The sequence below is a fragment of the Hemicordylus capensis genome, chromosome 5, assembly GCF_027244095.1.
Source record: "Hemicordylus capensis ecotype Gifberg chromosome 5, rHemCap1.1.pri, whole genome shotgun sequence".
NCBI classification, from domain to species: Eukaryota; Metazoa; Chordata; class Lepidosauria; order Squamata; family Cordylidae; genus Hemicordylus; species Hemicordylus capensis.
In genome coordinates this window covers 228,407,039-228,428,854 of record NC_069661.1, presented here as the reverse complement: position 1 = coordinate 228,428,854, position 21,816 = coordinate 228,407,039, and the positions used below count along the sequence as shown (strand labels likewise).

The 21,816-nt window shown below is 44.5% G+C and overlaps 1 protein-coding gene across 6 annotated transcripts in view; it reads right to left on the bottom strand.

The window, feature by feature from the left end:
* The window catches only part of KIAA1549 (KIAA1549 ortholog), a 217,243-nt gene that overhangs the window by 175,282 nt on the left and 20,145 nt on the right, over positions 1 to 21,816 (bottom strand). Inside the window, exon 1 of one of the 6 annotated variants that reach the window (XM_053255916.1) lies at positions 13,510 to 15,147. The exons of 3 other annotated variants lie outside the window; for them this stretch is intronic. In XM_053255916.1, the coding sequence (XP_053111891.1) occupies positions 13,510 to 13,765 (256 nt within the window). In that variant the 5' untranslated portion in view covers positions 13,766 to 15,147. Of the gene's footprint in view, positions 1 to 13,509; positions 15,148 to 21,816 lie in introns of those variants that run through there. 2 more of the 6 variants (XM_053255914.1, XM_053255915.1) reach the window with 2 other exon arrangements.

The following is a 21,816-nucleotide window of genomic DNA, read 5'->3' as shown; positions in this document are numbered from 1 at the left end:
TTGAGGATGGAAATAGACAAGGAAAAACAAGTTTCCCAAAAGATCTCTGAACTCAGACAGAGATTCCAACTTCAAATTGGTATGTTAAGGGATGCCAAAGGACAGATAGTAACTGATTCAGAAAACATCAAACAGAGATGGAAGGATTATAATGAAAATCTGTACAGCAGGGACATCAATATCCAAGATACTCCAGAAGATATTCCCTACTTGCAAGAACCTCTAGTACAGGAAGATGAAGTTAGATCAGCACTCTAGTCATTACCAAGTCAGAAGGCTTAATTTCACATGCTAGCAAAATAATGGTCAGGATCATCTAACGCAGATTAGAGCCCTACATGGAAAGCAAAATGTCACATGTTCAAGCTGGTTTCAGAAAAGGCTGAGGAACAAGAGACTTTATTGATGATGCACGCTAGATAATTGAGGAAGCCAAATAATACCCTAAAGAAGTCAATATGTGCTTTATTGACTACAGAAAAGCCTTTGATTGTGTCGACCATGTCAAGTTGTAGAATATCCTTAGGAAAACGGGCGTCCCAGAACATCGTAAGAAACTTATACAAAGAACAAGAAGCCACTGTCCAGGCAGAACATGGTGAAACAAACTGGTTCCAGATCGGCAAAAGAGTAAGACAAAGATGTATACCTTCTCCTTGTTTATTCCACTAATATGCTGAACATATACTGAGAGAAGCTGGACTGGAAGAAGATGAGTGTGGTTTTAAAGTTGAAGGAAGAAACATCAATAACCTGTGCTACGCTGATGACACCACTCTGATAGTTGAGAATGTGGATGATCTGCAAGCTCTAGTAATGAAAGTCAAGGAGCACAGTGAAAAAATTGGACCCTAAATGTAAAGAAGACTAAACTAATGACAACGGGTACAGCAACCAGCCTCCGAATTGATAATGAAGACATTTAAGTGGTAGATAGCTTCTGTCTTTTAGGATTGGCCATCAATAGTAAAGGATCCAGCAGTCAAGAAATACACCGCAGACTAGCACGTGATAGGATTGCAATGAAGAAAAGGATATGTAGATGCCATGGCATTTCTATACCTACAAAGATTAAAATTGTTCAGACAATGATTTTTCCTGTGACACACTATGGATGCGAAAGCTAGACTTTTAAGAAGCCAGATCGAAAAAGTATTGACGCTTTTGAACTTTGGTGCTTGAGAAGACTTTTGAGGAAACCATGGACAGCCAGGAAACCAACAAATGGATCATAGAACAAATCAATCCAGAATTTTCACTCGAGGCACAAATGACCAGGCTGAAACTATCATACTTTAGACACATTATGCGAAAACCCAGCTCCCTTGAGAAGTCCATAATGCTGTGGAACATTGAAGGAGAGAGAAGAAGAGGACGACCAGCTGCAATGTGGATGGACTTGATAACGACAGCAATGAATGCACCACTGAGAGACCTTAATGACCAAGCTGAAGACAGATCATCCTGGAGAAAATCTATCTAAGTGGTCACAAAGAGTCAACACCAACTTGACGTCACTTAATCAATCAATCAATAAGGTTTAAAATAAAATAATCTGCCTTTAAAGCACAAGCAATCCCCACCTTAAAAAACAAAACAAAACAAAAACACCAACCCCCCCAAAACCATGAACACTAACTGGCATATAATACACAGAATAACAATACTGGCATATAATACACAGAATATGAGCATATGGTGCTGTCATTCTGATCCATACCATGGGTCCATCTAGCTCACTGCTGTCTGCAATAAGAGGCAGGGGCTGCCCAGAATTTCAGACAGTGGTCTTTCCAAGTCCTACAAGATGTGAAGGCTTGAACCTGGGACCTTCTTCATGGAAATACAGCCTCTTGTAGGTCAAGGTTTCCAAATGACAACTTTGTACTCTGTTACTTAATCATGTGGTTCCCCATAATTAATAGCCTTACCTTGCATTTGATGATACAGGTACATAATTCCATAAAACTGTTGATGTTTTAAACTTTATTTTAGCTGTTCTTATATTATTATTCTCCTTATATAACTTGTTCTTCTATTCAAGAATTCTTATGACTTGGAAAGCAGATTATAAACTTTTGAAATAAAGGAACAAATGGTCTTGGGCCAGTCTGAATTTGTTTTATGTTATCACTTCCAATTGGGCAAGGTTGGGCAATGTGATTGAGAGGGTAGTGACTTCTCAGCTCTAGGCAGTCTTGGAAGAAACAAATTATTTAGACCCATTTCAAACTGGCTTTCGGGTGAGCTATGGGGTTAAGACCGCCTTGGTTGGCCTGATGGATGATCAGATCTCCAATTTATATAGGATATAAATTGGTTTATATCCAATTTCCCCCCTAAAAGTTTCAGTTATAAACTGGTTGAAAAAAGATTGAATACCAGGTTTATCTTGGAACTATGGTTAGAAGAAACCAGAACCACTCAGTTCAGATTCAACCAGAATCAGAAATAGAATTCTTCCAGTCCTTATATATCAAGGGAGGGAGAAGCAAAGAAATATCACATTAAACCAGGATTTAATCCTAGCTCTGTGTTACATCCAGGGGCAGTTGGAGAGGGCCCAGAGACAAGATTTTAAAATCCCCCCCCCCCACTGAAGCTCAGCTCATGAAGTAAAGAAATCTTAAATGAGGCTGAATAGTGGAAACAAAAAGCATAGTAAAAGTTTACACACACAGACACACACACACACACATATATATCCTGTTTTTTAAAGGGCTTTGTAAACTGTGGATGATGCAAGTCATTTAATGGTCCTAGAGAAAGACATGCTGTTCTGGTAGCTCCAGGTCTTAACACTCGCATCAATTTCAGAGGATGAATACAACTGAAGGAAGCCCGGGCGGGTGCATGGCTGGGGGAGTCAGTCATGTGACTTGCCTCTGGGGTCCCCCCCCAAGGCAGTGGGCCCCCAGACAACTGTCTCACCTTGCCCTATTATAGTTATGCCCCTGGTTACATCTGAAACAGCCAATAAATGTACTTGAAGTTTCAGGTCAAGTAGTATAGATATGACACACTGAGTTATAACTGCATTTATTATTGTACAAATGATGAATATGGAGATCATCAAACAAACAAAACTTACTTTCATGCTGTGCAGAAATACTGTTTTGACCAGTGACTACCAGCCCTTGCTTCAAGTAAGTTCAAGGCACAGACTTCAAGCAAGTAATCTTGCTTAGTGTCCTATCAGCCTAATACATTTCGCAATTGCTCTCCTAAGCAGATATAAATTCTATAACGCAAAAGGTACTTGGGTTGCCTAACCCAGGCACTTTCCAGATTAGACCCTAAAACGGGGTCAGGACATATCTCTGAAGTGTGCTTCCACACTTCCTGTATTGTGACACCACAGTCCCAATGCTGACCGCAGGGTGCTGTTCATATGTCAGATGCTTGTTTCGAATTTAATCACTGCGATTTAGTGCTATGACGTCGTTTATCCAGCATTAAAAATGTGTTGTTTTTCCGGGTTGTTAGTTTTCGCGAGACTGCTCCCCCTGCAGGTTTTATGTTTTGACTGCGATTTGCCTGAACGAGGCATTTAGCTGCTTTTAAGAGGCTAATCTGGAAAGTGCCCCAGTGGCATAGGGAGGACATGGGTGGCTCATATTCTTATAGGCAACCCTCCCATGGCAGGTTCATTATCCTAGTAGCAGCAGACTCCCCCAGCAGCAATTATGGCAGTGGTGCGGCAGGGGCAGCCTTCCCGCCCCTCCAGTGAGAGCGGAAGCATGTTCTTACTGCCCACGCTCCAGCCAGCTCTGAGCTGCAAGCGAGGCAGCCCCAGAGGCAGGGGGCGTGGGTTGTTCAGACCCGTTCACCCTATTGCAGCTCCACCCCTGGCCTAACCTGAAGTTTGGTTTATGCTTCTAGGTATAAAGGTTCTGTTGAGTTATGAACTGACGTATTTGGACTGTTACATAAGCCAATTAGTATGTATGCTTGATCGGGGGGGAAACCTATTAATTATAAAGTTAGAAACTTGACTTAAATAAATCCACCCAATATGAATCAATCCAATTATTCACAAAGCAAACTGTCCCGAGCCGAAATATGTTGGCTCCAGGTCATGTCATATAGAGCCAATCTACACATTCACAGTAATCCATTCTTTAGCATCTGTGATAACAGAATTCTTCACCTACAATATTACAAAAAAGCATACAACAGGATGTTAAATTAGAAAACAGCTTTGCTGCTCTGCAAATTAAGACAATGAAATAAGCAAGTATCTTATAAAAATTGTCAGTTTCAACTGCACGCTACTCAACAAAGCAGCTCAGGCAAAACTAAACACCTTCTGGAAACAAGAAATGAATTATTATAATGTCGTACCAGACATGCAAAGCAACACAACATTTTAAATGCTATAGTTCTATCTTGGAAATGCTTGACTAACAAGTAAAACATTGCTGGTTCGAATCCCCACTGGTACTATATCCGGCAGCAGCAATATACGAAGATGCTGAAAGGCATCATCTCATACTGCGCAGGAGGAGGCAATGGTAAACCCCTCCTGTATTCTACCAAAGACAACCACAGGGCTCTGTGGGAGCCAGGAATCGAAATCGACTTGATGGCATACTTTACCTTACAGTTCTATCTCACATTTCATGTTTATCACACAGAATAAATGAAACCCACTGCATTAACAGAAAAAAGGTCAAGCTAGAAAGAGTGGGGTAGGGAGAAGAACCAAAAATCTGTTTCACTAGAGGAAAAATGTATTTATTTAATTTATATCCCATCTTATCATATAAAATCAGACACTGAACCCACCACTGAGGGAGGCTGATCTGGCACACAGTACATAGAGAATTATAGGCACTGGAAAAGAAATTATTGTTTGTTTGTTTAAACAGACTCCTTTCCACACTAACTAACACTAAAGAGAAATGGGGGGGGGGAGGAAAGAAATAAAAAGACACCTGAAAAATGAAATATAACTGGAAATGGTAGGGTATAGAATTTGAGAGAGATTTTTTAAAACCCTGTTCTGTGGATGGAGGAAGACAGAATGGGAATTGAGAGTGGCTTGCTGCCAGGAATCATGGGAAAACTTCTAATTTAAATAGGCACTATCTGATTGGAGCAAGTAGCAGGCGCAAGCCATATAATGGATGCCCACCCTTCTACAATGTGGGAAAATGCATATATGGCTTTTCTATGAAGCAACTTGCCCAAACCTTTAATCTTCATATCCTACTGTAACCAAATCTAAGTATGTGGAAATGGAATAATCACATACTGTACTAATCTTCTCTGTTTACCCTTGCCATCATTTCCTCCCTCTTCTTCTATGGTCTAGTTTGTGTAATTTTCTGGACTGTAAACCCTTGGGGGCAGGGACCTGTCCTCTCTCTCTCTCTCTTTTTTAATAAGGCACCATGTATTTGGATGGCACTACATAAATAATAAAGACTCTCCACACCTTTTCTGTGGACTAGTTTTTTTCAAAGCAACCTGGCAAAAATCAAAACCAAAAGTTAGGAAGAATGGAAAATTTGGCTAAGTGGTAATCTTGTAATTGGCAATGTTACAATAGTACAAAACTGATTGATTGGTTGATTGATTAAGTGCCGTCAAGTCGGTGTCAACTCTTAGCGACCACATAGATAAATTCTCTCCAGGATGATCTGTCTCCAACTTGGCCTTTAAGATCCCTCAGAGGTGCATTCATTGCTGTTGTAATCGAGTCCATCCACCTTGCCGCTGGTCGTCCTCTACTTCTCTTTCCTTCCACTTTTCCCAGAATTATGGACTTCTCAGGGGAGCTGGATCTAAACTACAAAGCTGATAATCTATCCTTAACTTCAACAAGATTTCTGTCTAAGTAGGAGAGAAAAGGAAAAAAGAGACAAGATTCCATGTAGCAAGTAAGGGCATTTGTGCTCACACTGGCTGATATCCTAATGAAGAACTTGCTGAAAGGTGCTGAGCAACTGAGCAAAGTAAAGTAAAGTAAAGTAAAGTAAAGTGTGCTGTCAAGTCGGTGTTGACTCCTGGTGCCCACAGAGCCCTGTGGTTGTCTTTGGTAGAATACCGGAGGGGTTCACCATTGCCATCAGCCGCGCAGTATGAGATGATGCCTTTCAGCATCTTCCTATATCGCTGCTGCCCGATATAAGTGTTTCCCATAGTCTGGGAAACAAACCAGCGGGGATTCAAACCGGCAACCTCTGGCTTGCCAGTCAAATCATTTCCCCGCTGCGCATTAGGTGGCTCACTGAGCAAAGTAGCTGAGCAAAACTGCTCCAGTATCTACTCGCCTTGCACGAAGTCTAGAAATTGTATTTAAGACAAGCTTAGTGGTACCCAGAGATAAGAGGAAATTTCCCCATACTTCATTTTTCAATGGAAAGTTTTCCATTTCTAATCTTTCTACTTGGCTAATCAAAAAACTTTTGAGATACAGTGAGGGGAAATTAATATGGTGGAGGTTTGTTTGTTTTTCACATTGTATAAAGAATTCAAATGACATGCCAAATTAGAGCACAATCTATTTAGGGCATCAGGAAAATTTGTAGTAATTGTATACAAATGAATGGGAAATTTGCATGGGGAAATTTTTCAATTCAAAATTTTCCAAAAAACCTACATCTCTGGTGCAACTCCAAGCATGCTTGCACTATGCAACAGTTGTGCAGCTGCAGCATGCATCATCTATTTTAAAGAGAACTTTTGCACAAGAGCACAATTCTGCAAATCCCCCTTTTTTTGCATAACTATGCAATCTTCTTACATTAGTGCAACTTTGTTAATTATGCAAGTGCTTTGTTAGTCAGGATGTCAGCCACTATTGTGTTTAGGGGTAGTTGCATTTCCCATGTACATCTAGCCTCACTGTCTACAAAACACACACTGCACTGCCCCGCCATCTCACACCGCACTGCTCCATCATCTGTCTTCAGGACAAACAGAAGAGAAGGTACAAGTTCAGCAGAGTTTACTCACAGGCACAAGAACTGTCTGTGCAGAAGTTCTTTTTTTGCTTGACAAGTAGGGGGGGAAATACATAGGACGAGTGTTCTTTAAGAAGTCTAAGCTCTAAGGGAACATAAGGAAGAACAGGCTGAGTGAGATGACCAGAGGAATCAGGAAATTTTTAGTAAAGTCACATGAGAAGGTCTCAACTCTCTTGCAGAGGGAGGCATGGCAAAATTTGAAGGTTGTTAACCAAAGTAATCCCAATGCACAGTCTGAAGGCATACAATGCAACAACCTTGCTGAAGCTAAGCAGTACTGAGTCTGGACAGTGGGCAGCATCCAGATTAAGCCTCACTGAAATTAATGGATTTTAAGCTTGTCATGACTAACCTGCCTCTTTGGATATAATGGTGCTTAGTCATGACTAACTGGTCAAATGCTGCCCAGAGTCTGAATGGGAATCTCATTAGAACCCTCATGCCCTGTCCTGAGCTCCAAGATGAAGAAGACAGCATATATCAGAAATAATACAGAACACCATCCACTTCTTCTTCTTCTTCTTTTTTGTAATAACAAACAAGATGTTCAGCTTATGCAATGATAAGATCTGAGCAAAGACTGAAGAGCCTGGAAAATGAAGATGTTCTTTAAAGATGGTCACATTGCCCAAATTACACTGACCACTTTAGCAATTCCTTTCAAAAAGATCTGAAGACACTTCCAGTCACCCTTGAAATGCTTCAGCCACGGAGTTCTCAAACTTGGGTCGCCAAGTGTTGCAGGACTGGTGGGCCAAAGGCCATTGTGACTGGGAATGATGGGAGCTGTAGTCCAGCTTCTAGGGAGCCATGTTTGAGAACCCCTGGTATAGCCAAGATTCCTATGATGAACCACAAACCAAAATGTTCACATGGTTGGAAATTACAAGACTCAGACTTTTGTGCTGCTACTTCTCTCCCCCCAGTAACTCCAAACACAGTCCTCACTTCTGTCACCTCTCTCTCTCCCACCCCACTCCCTCCACCCATGCCAGTGATTGGCGTGAGAAGAAGCAGATTCCACTCCTTCTCAGCAATATTCCAGGTTGCAGTCTGTTTTCTTTGAGGTCCTACCCAAATCAGCCTGAATCACTGAACAAGGCCAGTCCCTGTATACACAGCCCTGACACTAATTCTGTTTTTGTAGAGCTGCCACTGGATTAAAGAAATCTCAGCCAACTCTTTGTTGAGTTTTAGTCACTTAACTGATTACCCTATTAAATTTGCATATGGGAAAAATATTCTAAAGCAAGATAAACAATCTGTTTTTAAAATGATAAAAGACTTTCCTTCCTACAAGAGATAATGGAGGGATATGTCTCTTTTTAAAGATGGTGCCTTGCTAACAGAGCAAAGAGACACCTTTTTAAAGTGGTGATTCTCTTTATTGAGCAGGGGGAGAGCAACTGGCCATATCCACCCCCAGCACAGCATTCCTCCAACGGGTGCTGCTGGTATCTATCTCATGCTTCTTTTTTAGATTGTGAGCCCTTTGGGGACAGGGAACCACTTGATTTATTTATTTATGTCTATGTAAACTGCTTTGGGAACTTCTGTTGATAAGCAGTATATAAATATTTGTCGTATTCAGTGCTTGCTGTCTCCTTGGACAAGTATTGTATTAAAAACTTTTTTTTTAATCTGCCTGACTAATCAAAGCACTTTTTCAGTCAATTACTGTAAGTTGTTTTTAACTGATAGGGAAGCCATTGCTTGATAAAGTTCAGTACTATCCAGCAGTGGCTCTCCAGGGTTTCCAGACAGGACTTCCCCCCAAAGCTACTCCCAGATGCCAGAAACTGTGGGGCTTTTTGATGTAAAGCAGGTCCTTTACCACTAACTTGAGATCATAGCAACAGTCCAAGCATCCAGGAGGGTTTTGGGATGGTGTTTTAGCATGCAAACTTTTGGGGACTGTATAATAGGAGACTTAACCTGCTGAGAAGGGATATTCCTAAACTTTCCCCATTCAAATAACAAACCCAAGGCTGGTGCCAGTATTACACTTCTGGATTACACTCCATATCTTAACCTTCATTCATATGGTCTGTGGGATCAGATTAGCAATAGCAATAGCAATAGCACTTACATTTATATACCGCTCTATAGCTGGAAGCTCTCTAAGCGGTTTACAATGATTTAGCATATTGCCCCCCAACATTCTGGGTACTCATTGACCCAGAGAAACAGGAAAAAATGTAAAACTTTTATTTCAGTCTTCTGCAACATCATACTTCAGATATTCCTCAATTTACCAAGGTCAGTTGCCTTATAAACACCTCATATCACACACACACACACGATGTATGTTTTCATAAACTGCAGAGTGTACCTCCAATTGGGCCATTCTGTTTCCCAATTGCACTGAAGAGGGAAACTGATCCGAACCTGCTGTTTAGTGTCATTTTTGTAAGTACTAAAATATCACTATTATTGACCCCATTATTTATATTGCTGTTCCAATCCAGTATGCCAAAGAGGAAAACTTAAGAGCTCCCCACCACCACCACTTTCACAGCTAGTGTCATGCACAACACAACGCACGCACATACCCGGTTTACTTTTACGTCTTACTTGGGTTACATTACTTGACCCACACACAGTTTAATAAGGAATCTATATATTTGATTCTCTAAGGCATACCCGTGGCTAATCCCATGCATGGCAGCTCTCGTGAGAGTTCACCAGCAGGTGCCAGATAGCCACGGGTACACCGCCGCGCCCGCAGGTAGAAAGGGAAAGCGCCCACCGGGCCAGCCGGGGAGAGAAAGCCTGCAGGCGGGCGGAGAAGAGAAGTGGGAAAGCAGACTGGGAGGGGGAGAACGGACTGGGGCTGGAGGGAGGGAGGAGAGACAGGGAGGACTAGGGGAGCAGATGCTCTGCACCAGGTCAGCTAGTACTTTTTATTCAGCCGAGATGCCAGCACAAAACTGAGGCGGCAGCAGCCAGTGGGGAAGTCATTGCACAGAACAAGTGACAGCCCCAGGGTGGCAAGTCAGGACTGAGTGGCCAGCAAATAAATGCAATACTTTTCAAGAATAAAATTATGGCGGGTCTTGACAAATTTTCTTTGGATCTAGGAGCGAACCCAAAAATTTAGGGGCCAGGCAATGGACACTTAGCAAAATTACCAAAATTAGTGATGGACGTTGTGGAGGGGGAGAGTAAATGGGCATCTCTTTATCTTCTTTACAAGTAACAGAACAGAAACTGGGCTGCCGGGGACACAAAGATTTTATTAAATAACAATGCCACTGAATATCCTAGTCTAGGTGCCATGGCACCCTGGCACCTGGAGGCTTTTCAGACAGCAGGCTTTACCGGGGATTTACCACAAGGCTTTACTGCAAGTTCAGGGCATAATGGATGCTCAGACACAAAAAGAGGGTTTTTTTTACTCCAGACATATATCAGGCTAGGTTCCAATACAGAAGGGGAAACTCAAATCGTGTATGAAGTTATCTCTGAAATATCGCACAGACTTTGGGGTATAATCTGGCCGATATGTGAATGCATACCCACTCTCTCAAGGTAAAGTCGCCATCTAAAAATGCGCTTGGGATTTGTCTAGCCCTGAATTATGGATCATTGATCTGCAGCCTGAAGGGCCAATTTTCCTTGGCTGATGTACTCAGGGAAGCAACTTGCCTAAGGAGCAAGAGGCTGTCAGTTCGAATCCCCGCTGGTATGTTTCCCAGACTATGGGAAACATCTATATTGGGCAGCAGCGATATAGGAAGGTACTGAAAGGCATCATCTCATATTGCGTGGGAGGAGGCAATGGTAAACCCCTCCTGTATTCTACCAAGAAAACCACATGGTTCTGTGGTAACCAGGAGTTGACATCGGCTTGATGGCACAATATTTCCTTACGATTGTACTCTTAAGAATTGTTCCTAGTTGAGAAAGTTTTGAGCATGTGACAATACCATCCTCTCAAGACCAATCACTCTAAAGGAACTTTAAAATCTCACTAAGCATCATGACTTTGCAGAGGCCTAGTTAATAATTTCAGAATATTTATGAGGACCTTTCATCATGTCAACTGGTTGGAAGTCATCAGCAGTAACAGCCATGCCACAATCATAAACGTGCCAACTGTCATCCTGGTTGATGTTAAAATATGAAAATTAGCTGTCTCCTTCCAATGAAAGATTTCATTTCCAGTAAAACTTTCAGTGTTGAGATATTCTTATCTGTGTTCTTGAAAACCATAACTGATATAGCTAGACATTATTGCATCATTAGAGAGCTGGTATTGCGGTAGCAAGCATGAATCATCTCCTTTGCTAAGCAGGGTCTGCTCTGGTTTGCATGTGAATGGGAGACTGCATATGTGAATACTTTAAGATACCCCTTAGAGGATGGGGGCACTCTGGGAAGAGCACCTGCATGCTTGCATGCACAAAGTTCAAGTTCCCTCCACTGTTCCTTCTAACAGGGATTTCCAGATGTTGTTCACTACAACTCCCAGCATTCCTAGCTGCAGTGGCCTTTGGCTGGGGATTATGGAAGTTGTAGTCAACAACATCTAGGAATCCCTGTTAGAGGAAACACTGGTTTCCTCCCTGGCTTCTCCAAGATAGGTCAGAGACTTCTCCTGCCTGCAACCTTGAAGAAGCCGCTGTCACTATGTAGACAATAATGAGCTAGATGGACCAATGGTCTGACTCGGTATGTGGCAGCTTCCTATGTAATCCATATGCTGAATCTCTCAAAGTTACTTCCGAGCTTCACCTTTGGCCCAGTTCAATGCCCACCAAGATTAATGGAATGGTTCCTCTCCTTCCGAGCAATATTTATAAACCTTCCATGGATAATATGTTTGCAAATGTCTAAAAGGTGCTTTTTTAAAAAGACAAAATGACCAAAAGACCAAAATGACCAAAAGACCAAAAAGACTTAAAAAAACCAAAATGAAAAGAAACAACTTGGCCATGCACAAAAAAATATAACTTGAAGCTTTTGTCAATGGCTAACAACATCCCCACATATCCTTAAACTGTCTCACCAAATGGCTGGGGAAACAAGATGACACCATATTTTTTAAAAGATAGCCTTAATGTTAGATTGTAACAAAATCATACATTAGACAGGGTAGGCAACCTTGGCTCTCCAGCTGTTGTTGAACTACAACTCCCATCATCCCCAGCCACAATTTGGAGCTGGGGATGATGGGAGTTGTAGTTCAGCAACAGCTGGAAAGTCAAGGTTGCCAACCCCTGCATTAGCAGATGGTGACTGCATTCTAAAATGTCATCTGTTGCCTTTTGGATGGCATTTCCCCCTCCTTAAAAAACACACATGCGCACACACAGTGGGGGTATAGGATATGCAGCACTGTCTTAAGTAAGTTCACTCAGAAACAAGTCCCACTGTGTTCAACGGGCATTACTCCTAGGCATATTGGATTTCAACCTTTTTTCTACAAGTAGAAGCCTGCCTATAAAATCTGCCTGCTGCAGTTTAACAACTGTATAACAATTTCATTTATTCATCTCTTATCAGTAACCAGCTGGAGTATTCAATTTTAAAGTACTGAGAAAATGCTAAACACACAAAGTATTAGAGGTATTGTTTTAAAGCAAAACCCAAACCCATTTTTGGGGGAAGGGGGGGGGAGAGCATCTTAAGAGTTGTGTACTGGGTTCATGTCCTCATTTCAACACTTTGTGGTTCCACCCTGAGCTCCCAATGAATGTATCTGGAATCCTAGATACGCTACTACAAGCTAGCACAAAACCCTTTCAAGTGTCAGGGCACTTATTCTGGAAAAAATGCTCCACTATGCCCCAAAAACATGCAAATCACAAATGGACTTCAAGTGTGCTTCAGTTTTCAGATGACATCATAGAAAACTGGATACACGATTCCCAAGCAATTTTCAAGAGGCAAGGTAGGGACCACTCCTTATCTTTTAATTTCATTTCATTTTAACAGGTTCAAGTCTCCCACCATTTTTCCACTTTGGGTTTTTCCCCAACCCCCCAAAGAAATCAAGCTATTAATTAAGAATGACCTTCCTTTAAAAAAAACATGTATGAATAGCAAAAATGAAAAGGTTTCCTTTTCTGTCCTCAGTTTTACCAACACAAGCCCTGCAGGATTTCTCTATGGAGAGAGCATCACCAAAATGACACACTCCCTTTCCTTAGTACATAACACACACAAGGAGACAAGCACAAGAAATAAAGGTTTTCAGGGGTACCAACGCGGATGTCATTGTTTTACATCTTGAACACTGTAATGGCTGTTCCCAAAATGTTCCTGGGGTGGAGGGAGCAATCCATGTTATTGGGGTGAAATCCATTACAACAATTGTATACAAGGGAGTCTACAAAGCAATCAGCTGCAACCTGGGAACATAAAATAGCAGCAGAGTTTAAGAGACATACCAAAGGGAAGTCCTGGAATATTTTGGCCTCCCTGATCCCAACAAAAGAATCCAGAAAGCAATATCGAAGGCCAGGTAGCACCGGCACAGTACTAAAGGAAACCTCCAGACATACCTTGCCACCCTTCTACATTCCCTTACCTGCTACTGGGGAAGCCAGAGAGGCCGGCATAGACAGCAACAGAGGCAGCAGCACCGGGAGACCCGTCCAAAGCACCAGGCGACGGGCAATGCACCAAGGTGGACCCGGGTAACAGAGCACCAGCGTGACCAAGGCAACCATGAAGCATGTCATCCCATCCATGGCAAAGCCAAGCATCAAGTCATCATCACGGCCACCACCGGCATCCCCCAGAAGAAAGGACTGCACTAAGTTCCCGTTTCTTCCTCTGAACATCCAACACCAGCAGGCAGGCAGGCGGCGATCAAAGGCATGGGGAGGGGGTTCAGCAAGTCCCCTCCCCGGCTCTCAAACCCAAGGCAGATCCCCAATGTGGTGAAACGCTGGACTAGGAGCAGAGGTGAAGAGCAGGTGGAGAAGCCAGGCGAGCAGGGTGTCCTGGAAAGAGGCGACAGCCGGGAGGCAAGAGAACCAAAGTGCGATCCAGTGCTGCGGAAAGGAGGAAGGGGGGGGGGGAGGAGGAGGAGCGGGGACAAAGTGAAAGGAGAGGAGATCCTCTTATTGGGGGAGAAAAGTGGATCAGAGTTTCTCGGCGCAGGGAGATGCTGGGAGGATGGAGGGGAAACCTTGCACGGGAAGGCGTGGGAGGATGGAGTCAGGGCTTTTGCAACTGCAGGAGGAAGGAGGAGAGAGGACCCGGCTGGGGGGCGCGGGGCAGGGAGGCACGGCTGAGGGGGTGGGTGGGGGGAGAGAAAGGGAGGTCTTGAACTGGGGCAGGGAAGGGAGGAAGGTACACCCAAACCTAAGGGGGGAGGTGGGGGGGGCCTAGCCGGACATCACATCTGGGGTGGAGGGAGAAGTGTGAGTACCGGGAAGAAGCGCGCGGAGCAGCGAGGCAGGGTGGCCAGGGGAGGCCCCTCCTCCCTCGGCACAGCCAAGAGGCGGCAAATGCCAGGAGGGCAGCAGCAGGCAGGGCAGGCGAGTCAGTTGGCTAGCGGGGCTCCTCCGGCCGGGCCGCGGCTCTTGCTGTCCAACAGCAGCACAGCAGCAGCAGGAAGAAGTAGTGGAGAGAGGCTGGCCGGCCGGCTGGCTGGCGGCGGCTGCTGCTGCTGCTCCTTGGCCCTTCTTCCCGGCTCTTCACGTGCGAAGGGGGCTTTGCTGCTCTTGCTGCTGCTGCAGCTGCTAACAGGGAGCCTCCCTCGTTTTCTCCTTCTTTCTGCCCCCCCCTCCTCCTCCTCCTCGAGCCCACCCCTCTGCTTCCCAGCGACGCTCCAGTCCTGAGGGGAGGCGGGGGGAGAGCCAGATGAGAAGGAAGCCGAGCCGGCGTCCAGGGAAGGAGGAGGGAGGGAGGGAGGGAGGGAACCAGACTGGAGGCTGGCCGGAGCTAGGGCAGCCCCCGGCACCTGCGCGCGGAAGGCAGCCTGAGCAGGCGAGCGCGCGCAAAGAGGCTGGTTGCGCAGGCAGGCACGGCTCCAAGGCTGGCTCAGCGCGCCAGAGAGCGCGCGCCACCAACGCCTGGCCTAGGCGACTGAGCCGGAGCGCGCGGGAGGAGGAGGCGGCGGCAGCAGCGGCTGGGGAGGAGGAGAGACTTTCTCATTAACAAAACAAGACAAAAAAAAGAGGGGAGATCTAGGCGGGACCGCAAGGAGGGGGCGTCGTGATGTCACCGGCCCTGGCTCCGCCTCTGCCGCCCTCCTGTTCCCGCTGCGGTTCCATTCGCTGCGCCAGCCAGGCAAGGGAGTGGGAAGCGCGGCTAGAGTCGGGGGAGGGGGCGTGGGCGTGGGCGCCCTTCAGCGCCTGCGAAGGAAGGCGTGGGCAGCCGGGTGGGTCTGGGCATGGGTGTCCCTTTTTTAATTAAGATGATTAACCCCGTCGTCCCCGGGATGGAAGGAAATTGCTCAGGAATGCTCTGCTTCTTTTGCATTGGGACAAAAGGCAGAGGTGCATCTCCCGACTTTGCTTATATTAGATAACTCAGTCTCCGGCGACAGTGAACCATCATCATCTTTGCACCGAGTTATTCTCCGGCAGGGCTAATGCTTTCCCCCATTTCCTCTAGATTTTATCCCCCGTTTCTTCCCATTGATGACATAGGCAGCTCAGCTGCTTCATACCGAGTCAGACCCTTTGCCCAGCTAGCTCAGTATTGTCTACACTGGCTAGCAGCAGTTCTCCAGCGTTTCAGATGGGTATTTCTCTATCCTGCTTGGAGATGTCAGGGATTGAATCTGTGTCCTGCCTACAAAGCAAATGCTCTTCCACTGAGCTATGGTCACTAAACTGATTGTGAGAATTGTGATGAGGAAACAAGCCACTTGCCTTTCGCATTATATTGGGGATGGGATCTACACACTCGTACAATATGGACTTGATAAAATTTAAGAAATTCCAAGTTGTTTCTTGTTTTAAGTAGATCAAGTTTCTGGCCCTTCTGGTTGCACAAAACAACTGCAATGCCTCTATGGGAAGAGCAGCTGAAATCGTAGTTTTGTGGGCTCCTTCCTACATCCTCCACTCAAGAGGGATTGTACTGGGGCTGCAGAAGAAGAGGGGTTTGTCGCTTCCATGAATTACACACACACCTCAAAGTTGCTATTAAGTAAAGGTAAAGTGTGCCGTGGAGTCGGTGTCACCTCCTGGTGACCACAGAGCCCTGTGGTTGTCTTTGGTAAAATACAGGAGAGGTTTAACATTGCCATCTCCCACGCAGTATGAGATTATGCCATTCATTCATTCAACTTCTATATCGCCCTTCCAAAAATGGCTCAAGGCGGTTTACACAGAGAAATAACAAACAAACAAATAAGATGGAACCCTGTTCCCAAAGGGCTCACAATCTAGCATCTTTCTTATATCACTGCTGCCCAATATAGGTTTTTCCCAGAGTCTGAGAAACATACCAGTGGGGCTTCGAACTAGCAAGCTCTGGCTTGCTAATCAAATCATTTCCTCGCTGCACCATTAGGTGGCTTTGCTATAGAGGGGAAACTGATGGGCACTGTTTTTGCACAAGTTTTCCCTCTGCAGCTAATAACGGCTTATAATAACGGGTAATCGTGCAAATATTTCCCTCCCCAGTGCCAGTCCCAATACAAATTGCCCTCCCCCCTTGACCCCCCTTTTAAAAAGAAAAAGTTGTTGGAAGTTCCAGTCACAAGATTCCTACATCACATCATCTTTGGCCTTAAATATGGACATATAGAGTTAACAACCGGCATCATGCTCTTTATACATTCCTCCTATATGATTTAAGAACATAAGAACAGCCCTGCTGGATCAGGCCCAAGGCCCATCTAGTCCAGCATCCTGTTTCGCACAGTGGCCCACCAGATGCCGCTGGAAGCCACAGGCAGGAGTTGAGGGCATGCCCTCTCTCCTGGTGTTACTCCCCTGCAACAGGTACTCAGAGGCATCCTGCTTTTGAGGATGGAGGTGGCCTTTAGTCCTCCAACTAGTGATAACAGACCTCTCCACCATGAAGTTATCCATAAGAACAGCCCTGCTGGAATATATAGATGGAATTGTATAGCACTTTGCATAGCGATTTTATAACATTTTCAGAAACAGCATTCAGCATCCAGACTAATGCTGCCCTCACATTAGAATGTTTTGAAAATACAAGGTTTGTTCCCCAATCCATCCATCCCCTCCCTCCCCTTCCCCTGCTCCCTGAAAATATGTCCCTGAGGAGTAGGGGACCCTTAGGGACATACACTGGGGGCAGGAGAGGAACAGAGATCAGTTAAAACATTCTAGTACAAGAGCAGCATTAGTCTCAATGCTGTACAAGGAGGAAATTAACCAATTATGGAGTAAGGTCTACCTCAGGGGTGGCCAACCTGAGATTCACCAGCTGTTGTTGGACTACAACTCCCATTACTCCCATCTGCAATAAATATCAACTCCCCTCACTCCCAGCCGGTTGGCCAACCTGGACTACCAATTGAAAAGTGGCATGTGGCATGTCAACCGAACGAATGAATGAAAACATAAATAAAAATAAGAAAGAAAGGTCCCTTATTAAATATTTGCAAGATTACCATTTAAATGGGCTAGTCTGCCATATGCTCCATTGTTGCATACTCCATTGAAACAAGTGAGGATCATTCAGAAGATTACTTCAGTGTTGTGATGGCTCAAAATGAGTTGGAACTTTGGACGTGATTAAAACTCAGAAGGATATTAAAACACTGTTCTTCTTTCCTCCTTCTCAGATTGGTTATAGAGCATCGTCTAAATAATTCCATGTACACGCTCTCACACATTAATACTTAAGAAGGCACCAGGTGCGGCGTCTGCTGACTATTAAAGAAACCCACTAGAAGGACGGCTGAAAAGAGCAGCTGTAATCTCTGAACAAAAACACCCTTCTCCTCCAGGAGCATTTTATGCCATGTAAAATTAAGGTCACATAAAGGACAAGTCCAGGAGTACCCCTCTCTAGTGAACACTCTACATGAAAATTCAAAGTAAGTCATTAAAGAAGGGATCCCCCTCACTTTGAAATTCCAGTTTGCTTATTAAGTTTGCAAGTGGTCAGAACAAGAAAAAGAAACAAGTTTTTCTTAAAGGCACCACCCCTACAGAACAGAAGTCACAGTACTGGAATCAACTCCACAACTTTTCAAGCACATCTTTTGCAAAATTGCACCCAGATTTACTAAGGCACTTCACATGATCACTGAGAGGTTGGGACAAGCATCCTACTCAGCTTAGGGAGTTGTGTGCAGTTGTGGTTTTCAGGCATGTGCTAGTGAAAACCTAGGTGGAAGGGGAAGTGATCATCTGTGAGGCAGAAACTGGGTAGGACAGCTTTTCCTCCTACCTTGTTCAAGTGCTGTGTGCAAGTGCTGGGTAGGAGCCATCCTACTTAGCTCCTGCCTCTCAGACGCTCACTCCCTGATTCTCCTGCCATGTTGTTTGCTGACAGATGATCGAAAATGGGGAGCACTCACAGCTCCTGAAGCTAGGTGGGGCGCTTTTACACATCCTACCCTCTTAGCGAACAAACTGGGAACTGCTTTGCTTACTGGCAGACCAGGTCTTTCTTTGCTTAGGTAGGCCTCGAGTTCTTATGGCCCTTCACATTAATCGGAGAGACCTCTGGACACAACTCTCAAAAAGGGGGTGCAAATTTAAAAACCCTGCCTTTTTGACCGGGATTGGAAAAGATGCTTGACAATGGAGCTTGGTGGCTGTTTCACATATTATTTTCCCCCATAGCGTTCTTTGCACAGTTCCTGCTACTCCACACAGGAGATACTTTCTGTTGGCTAAGAGGGAGCCTTCCCAAGACTGCAAGTGCTGCATCAGGCAATGAATGTTCTAGAGAGAAGGGGGACCCCACCAGCAAGGCCACTAGAGAAAGGGGGACTCTCTGTCCATATACCTCACAGCGAAACCCAGAGGGCAACAACCCCCCACTATAGAGATGATCCAGAAAGGAGCGAGAGATGTTTACTTGCCACATATAGCGAGCCAGCCTAGTCAGTCAGCATCACCAGTGCCAAAGAAAGGGTAAGGATATGGGGCTTCCCAACACTGGCACCATGTAGCTGCAAGGCCTGGAGAGAAGCACCTCAAAAATTAGTTATATCTTCCCATTCAAATTCCTGGCCATTTCATATCCAGGACAGCACTTTTCCCATATCCTCACAGGATGTCTGATTCCTAGACGGTCCAGGCCAATCCTGGACAGGTGTAGCAACCTTAACTTTAAGAGTTTAAGCCCTGTGCAAAACTGCAGCCAAGGCAATCCTTGTAATTAATACGGTACTATCGACACCGACTCGACAGCACAACTTTCCTTCATGAGAAGCCCTGTTGATGGATGGGTTTTTCAACCTGCAGCTTTATCGTGCTATTCAAATAATCCAATCCAAGCTGATTTTAGTAAGGGCATCAGCTCTTGTGTCCTAACCCTGTTATGTTAGATCCTGGTCTTAAATTGTGTTTAAAGCACACATAAGCAAATTTTTTTTTACTATATATTTAATCGTATTAGAATTATAAATAGATGAGCCAGTATGAGCTTGAGTTTGGAATGAGGGCTCAGTTTGTAATGCGAGAAACTGAAATCCAGCCCTTTTCAGAATCCTACTCAAATGAGGTTGACTTTAATGGGATTTAAGCTGCCTTACGCAGCGGGGAAATGCTTGACTAACAAGCAGAAGGCTGCCGGTTCGAATCCCTGCTGCTACTATATCGGGCAGCAGCGATATAGGAAGATGCTGAAAGGCATCATCTCATACTGCATGGGAGGAGGCAATGGTAAACCCCTCCTGTATTCTACCAAAGAAAACCACAGGGCTCTGTGGGTGCCAGGAGTTGAAATCGACTCGATGGCACACTTTACCTTCACTGTGTGCAGGACTGCAGCCATTGCCTTTATTGGTTTCACAGGGAATAGCTAACTCAAATTTGTGTTATTACGTCTAGAAAATTATAATAGTGCAATTTTAGGCAATTATCCCAATGGCAAACATTATTAAATGGAGTATTTGAAAGACTAATTCACTCATTTAATTTATTTAGAAATTATTATGTAAAACCTGGAACTGTCTTTTCTGGTTTACTATACTAGTGTTTTTCACCGTACAATCTGTATTTATTGTCTTCCGTCAAGAGCCCATTGTCTTAGGATGCAGAACACAGTAAGGTTCTCTAATGTAAGCTTTTCATCTGGAATGAAAACTTGAAACTTGAAGTCTCAGCAGCTTTCACAATATGTGAACAATATAAACACTCTGTGGATGATGGAATTGCATTAGGCTTACTGGATCTTATCCCCCCAACCTGCTGGAATTCCAGGGCCCACTGATGAAATATGATCTATGCCAGTGGCCGGCAGAAGGCAGATCAGGACCTGCTTGTAGATATCCAAGTGATTTAATTTGCAATCAGGGCAGCCCCAGGTATTTTGGCACCACAAGTGAGCCACCAAAAGCTGCGTTGTCCTCCCTCCTGCAGGGTTTAAAGAGGGTGGCAAGGAGAAGAGACCACCAGGAGGCCCTTCTTCTCACCCCACATCCTTTTCAGTGTCTGCAAGAGTCAGATCCCTGCTAAATGAGCAAAGTGGCAGCTTTTAAAGTGGTGATTCTTTTATATTTAGCAGGGGAGAGCAACTGTTCCTATCCAATTCCAGCGGTTGATGCTGGTTGGTTGGTTGTGCTGCCAAGTCGGTGTCAGCTCCTGGTGACCACAGAGCCATGTGGTTTTCTTGGTAGAGTACAGGAGTGGTTTACCATTGCCTTCTCCCATGCAATATGAGATGATGCCTTTCAGCACCTTCCTGTGTTGCTGCTGCCCAATTTAGGAGTTTCCCATATTCTGGGAAACACAACAGCGGGGATTTGAACCAACAGCCTCCTGTTCTCTAGGCAGGTTGCTTCCCTGATACACCATTAGGTGGCTCAGTTGATGCTGGAGATCTACGTTATGTTTCCCTTTAGATTGTGAGCCCTTTGGGGATGGGGAACCATCTGATTGATTGACTGAGCCATTTTGAGCACTTTTGTTGGGAAGTGGTATATAAATATTGAGTAGGCATAGTATTTATTTATTATTTATTATTATTAATCACATTTATATACCTCCCCATATAAAATCTCTGGGTGGTTTACAACCACCATTAAAACCTTAAATCATATAAAAGAAATTAAAATAACCATCACTAAAACTTTAAAACATTATAAACTAAAAGCCTGATAAAATAGGTGCATTTTCAAGAGTCGCTTAAAAACAGTAAAGAGATGGAGTGGTTCTGGTTTCATTTAGGAGTGTGTTCCAAAGCCCTGTAGCAACCCAAGAGAAGGCCCAGTTTTGGGTCGCCACCAAATGAGCTGGTGTTAACCACAACTGGATCTCTCCCAATGATCTTAATAGGTGGCAGGGTTTGTGAAGAAGAAGGTGCTCTATTGAATACCCTGGGCCCAAGCCGTTCAGTAGGTAGAAGAAGCTGTCATGGACCCACCCACAGTAGCTACTCTGGAGTCCGATGCTGAGGAGGCACTTTGAGGCATTTGTAATGGGTGAATATAAATATACAGAGAATAAAAGGGAGGTATTTCTCAAATTAGCCCTCAAGATCAATTGTGTGGTGTTCTAATGTTTGCCTTTTCAGAATTCAAATCCGAGAGTCGAGAGGCATAAATAGCGCCAAAGAATCTGCGGCTTTGGGGTCGGGGGGTGGTGGTGTACCATCTTTTAAGCACATGTACACACATGCCGATTTGACAGGTGGTGTTTCAGCTAATGGGAAGCTTATTCATAGAAGGGTTAAATGGTTCTAGAACTGCTGCTTTGGATGCCACTGTCCCCAGCTGTTT